This window comes from Schistocerca americana, chromosome 2, assembly GCF_021461395.2.
Source record: "Schistocerca americana isolate TAMUIC-IGC-003095 chromosome 2, iqSchAmer2.1, whole genome shotgun sequence".
Lineage (NCBI taxonomy): Eukaryota > Metazoa > Arthropoda > Insecta > Orthoptera > Acrididae > Schistocerca > Schistocerca americana.
The window spans coordinates 592,121,924-592,131,179 of record NC_060120.1 but is presented as its reverse complement, the minus strand read 5'-3'; the positions used below and the strand labels follow the sequence as shown (position 1 = coordinate 592,131,179).

Here is a 9,256-nt window from a genome sequence, read left to right as displayed (position 1 = left end):
TTGCTAAGAATAAATATCTTGATGTATAGATATGAAGGCCCAGGTTCTGTATCTGAGAGGCCATTATCACTGCCATGTTGATGAGCAAGGTTCATCAACAGATTTTTCCATTGTTGGCAACCCTGAAGCAGTTCCATACAGCCTTATAAGACCCACTGAGGAGCTACTTGAATGAATAATAGAGCTTGAAATGCCTGCTAGACTGACAAAAGCTGAGAGAGTGTTGTGTGACTCCACCCCTTCCATTCTGCACACATATGGCGACATACATCAGAGGCTGATATTGGGGACAGTCAGTATTGCACATTTCTCTGGTCCTGGTCACAGGATGTTTAAAATATATATTAAGGACCAAGATACACTACCATTCATTAATTGAAATACACCCAATCATCTAGTTCTCTGTAGATAAGTTCTAATACCATGGGTACGGTTGAGGAAGCAAAGGAATAGTACAACAGTTGTACACATGTCATGATTTTTGTTTATGGTCATCAAGGTACAATAGTGACCAAGAAACAATGTTGTGCACATAAATTTTATGCACCTATATTATATGTTTGTTTACCTATTTGCCAATGGACGCCACATTTGGTGCACCTGTGTTGTTTCCTGTAGTGATGTGATGTCCTCTGCGAATGGCAAGCATTGCTAAGATACAGGACATGTGGTTGCTGCACATCAGTTCCTTCATGACACTGAAGTGTGCACACCACTAGTATGGCTTCACAAGTGGAGATATCCATAGAAAAATGTGCTACAATTGTAGCACTTAGACAAGCAGTTTTACCTATTCACCAAATTGTGAAACAGTGTAGTGTGTCTATAAGGGGAGTGCAATTCACCCTTCACTGCCAGAAGACAACAGGTAGCAACAAGGACATACCAAGACCAGGAAAACCTTGTAAAACAACTAAAAGTGATTATAAATATATCAGAATTAGCAGTAAGAGAAATAGATTCAAAACAGCACCCCAAATTTGTGCTGAATTGATAGCAATGAACATGACAACTATATCTGTTGCAACAGTAAAAAGGAGACTGACTGAAGCCTGCTTGAAAGGATGTGTCGCAGCAAGAAAACCCCTTCTAAGGCCAACAGATAAACAGAAGAGACTTGAATGGGTTAGAAAACATTGTAATTGGACATCAGAAGAGTGGACAAAGGTGTTACTCATTGATGAATCAAAGTTCGACATTTTTGGAAGCAGAATGAGAATATTTGTTCGCTGATTTGTAGGGGAAAGCTGTGTGTTCTACCTATAGTTCTATTCTGGTTTGGTGATGTTTTGCCAGACATAGAGTTGGTGACATTGTGAAAATAGAAGGTTGTATGGATCAGAAGCAGTACCACTGCATACTTCAGTATCATGCAATATGAAGTGGATTGTGTTTAGTAGGGTCTGCGTTCATCTTACAACAGGATAATGACCCAAAACGTTGGTCTGCATACTGTACGAACTAAACTGCATGAAAGGAAAAACAGAAAGTACTGAATGATATGGTATGGCCATCCCAAAGACCCGACTGTAATCTCATTGAAGTGGTCTGGGATGAAGTGGACAGATGTATCAGGCAAGCCAATATATCCAGCAAAGAACATCTCTGGAATATTGTTAAGGATGTGTGGAATCATATAGATTCACAATACCTACAAAACTGATTGACCGCATGCCTCATTAAATCCAAAGGAGGATACTTTGATGAAAGTAAAGTATAATGATTGTGATTGTATTATGTATGTGAAAGTTAATATAATTATATTTTGTGAGTAATAATGTTTGCTTTGCGTTGTAAATCTGAAATACCAATGTGTATTGAAATTAATGAGCAGTAGTGTATCAGTCCACATCTGCTCATTTTGATCTTAATAAACTTGTCAAAACATTATAAAAGATTTAGGATTAGTCTGTTTTTCATACACTATAAGTTCAATCCAGTTTATCTACTGTAAATATATTTTTTCACTTCCATAAGTGAGCATTGGACATGTCCTTTAGAAACAACTGGTTCTTTCTTATTTCTCTTTCTGGCTTGTAATGTCTTCATCTACAAATAATCTCTACATATTAGTACCACAAGATAACTACAATTTATAAAAATAGAATCTCCCCCTCAAATATATGTTGTGATCTAGTTTTAGTTTCATTCGCAATGAAATATTTGAGTTTTCAGAATCAGAAGAAAAATTTAGAGTCTGGTTGTGATAACTGTAATGATCTCCACATCATTATAATTTCATCTGTAAGTAATTTTTCAATCTTTCATTCCATGACACTTCCCTATTAAAACCAACCCTTTATTAAGCCGTGGAAACTAAATCTAAAGATTCATATGTTTTGTTTCGTAACTGAACATTTTCTGGGAATTCAGAAAGTATATATGTTATACAGTATTCCCAACTATTACAAGCCAGTGTGGAAGAGGTAAGGTGGAAGTACTGTATAAGCCAATGTCATCATGTCAGAAGCTAGTCAGCAGATCAATCACAAATGAATTAACATGTCAAGGGTGTGATTGAATCACCTTATGTAAAGTGAGTAATAGTGACATTTCTAATGTAACTTTCAGTTTTAAAAATAATGTAATGTGAATCGTTAATTGGTTCTCCTATTAAATAAGATAACATTCTTTAATAAATTATCCTGTACCATGTTGGCTGAAGAGGTTTTAGAAATTATTCTTTGTCATTTGATTCAGTACATTTTGGACCATACTTTCTCACAAAACAGAGAATCTCTCTCTCTCTCTCTCTCTCTCTCTCTCTCTCTCTCTCTCTCTCTCTGCCCATCTTTTTATCAGTGTCTGGATGGACAAACACATGGAAAATAAACACAGACTGTACTAATTCAGGCTACTCCTAAACAAGGTTGTTTGAATCCTTTGCTAGTTAAATATAGTGTAGGTTTTCAGATAAGTATAATAAATATGTTAACTTGTGCCTATTAAAACTCTCAACACTTGACAAATCTGGAATCATTACCACTGGATCCATAGCTGGCCCCCTTGCTTTCACAAATTCCTTTGCATCAACAGTCATCAAAAACTCCATAAGTTCTGAAGTGGTTTCTGCAATAAATCCCAAGTATGAAGCATAATGGAATGTTCCATCAGTAGCATTTGTAGTAAATGCCCATGGACAAAGTGCAGATCCACTCTGTGCTATAGCTCGCTTGAAAAGACCTGTGAATATACAAAAATTGCTTATTCAGCATAAAGAAAGGAGAAAATAAGAATGTTATGTCAACTGTAGACCTTCGCTTCATATAAAAATAATTTTTGTCTTTGTTAATTCCTGTCACAGTAATTTGTTACTGCAAGCATTAATTAAAATTTTGGTATTCATTCACAATATTTGATTCACATAACACAGTGGGTAGCTGGACAGTAGGCATGAGAGAAACATGATTATTGGTGGTGACTGAAATACAGAGCCCAGTGATTAAAAAAACTCGTATTCCTGTTGCCCTTCTTTTTTTTTTTTTTTTTTTTTTTTTTTTTTTTTTTTTTTTTTTTTTTTTTTTTTTACTATTTCCCATGAAGTTTGATAATGATGCATATTTGCGTACACATATAGATATATACAATTACTAATTACTCTGGAATATGTATTTTGTGGCCACAAAGTACTGATTCCTGACTGAGGATAAAGAGAATAAAATAAGAAATGAAAAAGATTACGCAGTAACAGAAAGATGAAGATTTCCTTATTCAAAATTTCTTCAGTGGCATTTTAAATTACAGAACTTTAAAACTATGAGAAAAGACAAACAGAACAGAAAGATATACTAGTTTTAGAGGACTTGTTATGTCTCAAGGAAAAGCTAGAAACTTTTAGCTGTGTGCATGAACACTTAGAGGAACTGTGGCTCAGGTTTAAGAAAATAGCTGTCCATGCACTGGATTTACATGTACCTAGTACAAAAATTTATGATTGAAGGGACTCTCCCTGGTATCTGGCCTCTGTAAAAAAATATACAGAAACAGTGATGCAGTACAGTAATTGGTATAAAAGGACAGGGCAATAGGTAGAGAAAATATGAATGAAACACATTTCTGTCAAAACAGCATGCATGACAATTTCAACAATTATCATTCTACAGCCTTAACAAAGAGCCTATTACAAAACATAAAGAAATTCTGATCATTTTTAAAGGTTATCAGCAGAGTACAAGTTTCAATTGAGACACTCAAAGGATGGCACAGGAACTGAAATTGAGGAAAGCAAAGAAAAGCGTAGTGATGGTAATTGTTTTCAAATGTTACTTCCCAAAGGAAGATGTAGGAATACTGTCCAAGTTTAACTCTTGCCCTACTGTTAAGAATGGTTGTATAGATATTAACAGATGTGACAGTGTGTAAAACTTGATTGCTTTTAACCAAATATACTACAGATCCCTAGAACAGAGAAACATGGACAGTAATTGCAGGAAAACACAGGTCACATCTGTCTACCTGGAGTGTACCAGAAGTCATCTGCAGAACTAATTTTCATTATCTTTGATACCCATTGTAGAACTGTAACATATTCTGAGCTAAAGCATAATGATGTATCTCAAACGGAGTGACATTGTCCATGCCAATCAGCAAGTGTTTTTACTCACATAAGCCATGATTCAAAGTAATCAGATGGCTGCAGTATTCTTTGGTTTACAAAAAGCAGTATCCCATCAATGCTTGTTAATGAAATTACAGTCAAACGGGCTACCAAACATAATGTGTGACTATACCAAGGATTTCTTGGTAGGGTGGACACAGCATGTTATCTAGGATGGAGAGACTTGGACAGATATATGAATTATACATTATTTCATATGAGGGACAACTGCAGCCTTAAATAAATTATTTACAAGAGCAGCCCAATGATTATTATTCAAGATGTATAAATAACTTTCTGTATGGTCCAGGAAAATACACTGGGACTCCAGGTTGATTCAAATGGTTCAAATGGCTCTGAGCACTATGCGACTTAACTGCTGAGGTCATCAGTCGCCTAGAACATAGAACTAATTAAACCTAACTAACCTAAGGACATCACACACATCCATGCCTGAGGCAGGATTCGAACCTGCGACTGGAGCGGTTGCTCGGTTCCAGACTGTAGCGAGACTGTAGCGCTTAGAACCGCACGGCCACTCCGGCCGGTGGGACCCCAGGTATTCATGCTGTTTATTTGTGCCTTGGCTAATTCTGTTAATATTAATCTCAGACTTTTTGCAGATGATGTAGTTCTCTTTGCATTTTTCCATGTTTTATTGAAAACATTTAAAAATAGTTTTATTTAATTCAGCTTGTTTTGTCATGCATAATACTTCACTTGAAGCTCCAGTCTCCTTTTTTAATAGTTACACATTAAAACATATTTCGTTTTCTTTTTTCTGATCCGGTTCTTTTTACACAAGTACTTTTGCTAAATAATTGGTCTTTTTATATACAACTGTATAACCTTTGTTTCTGTGGAAGTGGGTCCTACTTTTAAATTTTACCTGGTGTACCACTCTGTTTCTAAACGAATTCTCATTTTCTACTGTTTTCAGTTCTGAGTGCTGAGTTTGTTTCATTCTACATTTGTGCTCATTTTTACTCTAAATCCTACTAACCCTTGTTTATTTAAAAGTTTGAATTAATTTTAAATCATCACACTGTGTTCAATATTTTTATTAATGTGTGAACTTTGTCAAGAAAGCACACACACACACACAAATTTTTGGCTTCCAATTGATTTTATATCCCTTATTATCATACTGCAGTGGGATTTACTTCCTTTATTTGTTTCTGAAATTTTCTGTAAATGTCTTCCACTTGCACATCCGTATAAAAGTAAACAGCAGAGAAAAAACATACAGGAGAGGTTTATGCTAATTAACAGGAGTTACAAAAGAAGTTTTTACTCAAAAAGGTTTATTATTACTTTCTGTTACTAATTTTGACACATGGTGAAGGGGCATGGACTTTTAATCTGAAAATCATTTGACATTAAGAGCTTACACAGCAGCTGGCTGATGTGGCCAAGCGATTCTAGGCGCTTCAGTCTGGAACCGTGTGACCGCTACGGTCGCAGGTTTGAATCCTGCCTCGGGCATGGATGTGTGTGATGTCCTTAGGTTAGTTAGGTTTAAGTACTTCTAAGTTCCAGGGGACTTATGACCACAGATGTTAAGTCCCATAGTGCTCAGAGCCATTTTTTAGATTACACAGCAAATAATGCAGAGCATATGATGCATAATGCATCATGACTATGATATTACAGTGGTGACTGACATTCCAGCAGCTGTTAAAATTCTTTTTAAACATATTTGTTGTTCAGCACAATCTCATACAATTTTAGATAGAAATTAGTGATTTTGGTATTCGCTTGCCATCCTCATGTTTAAGTTATGGAGTTTTTTAGCTTTTAAAAATATTGCAGTGGAATGACAGCAAAAAATGTCTAAAGGGATAGTGCAAAACAGAGTCAAAATCATATAATTTTTCTTTGTTAAGGATGAGTTCAAAATGACTCTGAGCACTATGGGACTTAACATCTGTGGTCATCAGTCCCCTAGAACTTAGAACTACTTAAATCTAACTAACCTAAGGACATCACACACATCCATGCCCGAGGCAGGATTCGAACCTGCGACCGTAGCAGTCGCGCGGTTCCGGACTGCGCGCTTAGAACCGCTAGACCACCGCAGCCGGAAGGATGTGTAATGGAAAAGGGTAGAGGGATGCATTTCCATGGGTGGACATAACACTGAACACCTCTATGGAAAAGTGTCATTAACAGACATCATGTTCATCTTCTCCTGTGAATTAGGGTTCAGATTTCAGACAGGATGTTTTCATTTCCTGACCCACGTTTATTGGATTTTTGTTTGATGTTTTGGTGTATATCACCACTTCTCACATACTTGGGTGGCAATGTCTTATAGCTTTACAACTAAATACAGTAATACTATTTCATTTTAATGAATCTCAAATCTTAGATTTTACTCCAATACCTTTTGATAATGGTGACAGCAAGTGGTAACTTTTGATAATGGTGACAGCAAGTGGCAATGTACTACAGATCCTCCTGAACTTTGACCAGCAATAGTAACTTCATCTGGATTACCACCAAATGCCTTAATGTTTTGTTTTATGCACTTCAGTGTAAGAACTTGATCTTTCATTCCAAGATTTCCAGGAAGAAGTGAGTCACCTGTACTCATGAACCCTGTGTTCAACAAAAAGTCTTTCAGCAGGGAACAAAATACATGTCTTTTGAAAAATAAACAAAATTCCTTTGCAAATATGCTAAACAATTTAACTGGATAGATAAAAAATATACCCACCAAGCAGTGGCAGAACACACATGTAAAAGACTGTTGTAATTTGCAAGCTTTCAGAGCCAGTGGCTCCTTCTTCAGGCAGAAGGGTTGAAGGGGAAGGAAGAAGGGTGAAGGAAAAGGCCTGTAGAGGTCTAGGAAAAGGGGCAGCTTTCAGGAAAGTCACCCAAAACTGCAGGTCATGGGGACTTATGGTACGGGATGGGAAGGAAGGACATTGTTGGGGGAAGGAAGGACTGATTGTTGGGGACTGCATTGGACGTGATTTGAAAATCGGAGAGCTTAAAGGTGGAAGACATGGTAATATGCAATACAGAGATTACTACTAAAACAAATTTGCAAATTATAACAATCTTTTATGTGTGTGTTCTGCTGCCACTTAGTGAGTAGATTTATAATCTATCCAATTAAATTATTTTGTCACTAATTGATTGTTTGCAAAAGTACTGTTACATATGGTTTAAAAAGACAGAAAATTACAGTTTTTATCAAGTGAAGTTTAAATTACATTCTACAAACATAAAAAGTAAGAAATAATTAATAGGGTGCATGAATTATTAAATTTAAGTTGTGGAGGGAAATTTGGGAAGAAAGATTCTCTTATACTGCTGTATTTTCCTTTTCTCCAGAGAGAGAGAGAGAGAGAGAGAGAGAGAGAGAGAGAGAGAGAGAGGAGAGAGAGAGAGAGAGAGATGTGATGATGATGAATTTTTTGAATAAAGAAAATAATGCACAATTTGAAGAAGGATGTATCATTCTTAAACTGTTACATAAAGCAAATTATTTTAGTAGAATGAGATAAATTGTTAGTAAGATCATAAATATTAATATTTTAATTATAAAGATATAAATCCTGCAAAAGTGTTATCAATAATGTACTTAAATGTATTACTAGTTTATGTGGAATTTTCTGTCCCCTTGCAGCAGATGAGGGAATAGTAGCACCAAGACACATTAACTTATTTAAGACTTATATCTGCAAATACTGAATACACAAAAACAAAGAATGGGAACCAGCCAATGCATGAAAAGAACGGGTCATTTAAACCAAAGGATATGTTCAGTTAAAGCACAAAGGTACTCTTGCATGGTCAATGGTTACCACATATGAAACAGTGTCAACATATTCGTCATGTTTGAATAAGCTTTTATATCACTGAGACCATACATTAACACTCCCACAGTAAGAACTCCATCATGAACCAACAGTATTTCTAATGATAGCATGCTGGAAATCTACATTACTTATGAATAATCTAAAATGCAAGAACTTTACAATGATCATGAGGTATGGCAATTACTGCACACCTGGTTATAATTGTAGGAAGGCTGTCTGACTACTACAATTGTTATACACAATGTGAGATTAAATGTTTACTATTAAAATAATGAGTATTTTCTTTTGACAAAAGGCATTTGACCTCTTGTTTTATGTACTCCTTTTCTGTACCATAAGTCATAGAAAAAATTTATTCAAAAAAACATCTAATAGCTGGTAGTGGAGTGATAATTAGTTGTATCACATTACTGACACACAAAAAACAGGCATTGTGCAACATGTAGAATTTATGACTGGTCATCATTACAGTGAATACAAAAAGAATTGTTCAAGACAGCTGTGGACTGTAACTGAAGGCAGCATAGATAGTGTCTCAGAGCACATAACACGTGAACTCAGATGCATTTGAAAGTACTCCAGAACAAAAATGAGTACTGGATATCCATGGATCATAACCTACAAAGAAAGCATGTTACATTCACTATTATCAAAAAGAATGAACTGAAAAATGAAGTGCACATCTCTCAAGGAGGCATGTGTTCTGGGAGATGCTTGTGCTGAAAATATGACTGTATGTTAATTTTTGTATGAATATTATCTGTTCTTCTTTCACTTTTTTTCATTTAAGGTTTTATAGCTACAAAAACAGGAGCTCAAGATCAGAAGT

The 9,256-nt window shown here is 35.6% G+C and overlaps 2 protein-coding genes across 2 annotated transcripts; one reads left to right on the top strand and one right to left on the bottom strand.

The window, feature by feature from the left end:
- Positions 1-720: 720 nt before the first annotated feature.
- On the top strand, positions 721-1,893 carry LOC124594226. The gene is made up of 2 exons (XM_047132588.1): positions 721-1,138; positions 1,835-1,893. Exons 1-2 carry the CDS (start codon positions 721-723, stop codon positions 1,891-1,893), a joined length of 477 nt encoding a protein of 158 aa, XP_046988544.1.
- A 3,784-nt stretch (positions 1,894-5,677) lies between these two features.
- Positions 5,678-8,537, bottom strand: LOC124594225. The gene is made up of 4 exons (XM_047132587.1): positions 8,413-8,537; positions 6,976-7,278; positions 5,912-5,959; positions 5,678-5,801 (listed from the first exon to the last, which is right to left on the bottom strand). The coding sequence occupies exons 1-4, from the start codon at positions 8,535-8,537 to the stop codon at positions 5,678-5,680; spliced, it is 600 nt and encodes a 199-aa protein (XP_046988543.1).
- Positions 8,538-9,256: the final 719 nt, after the last annotated feature.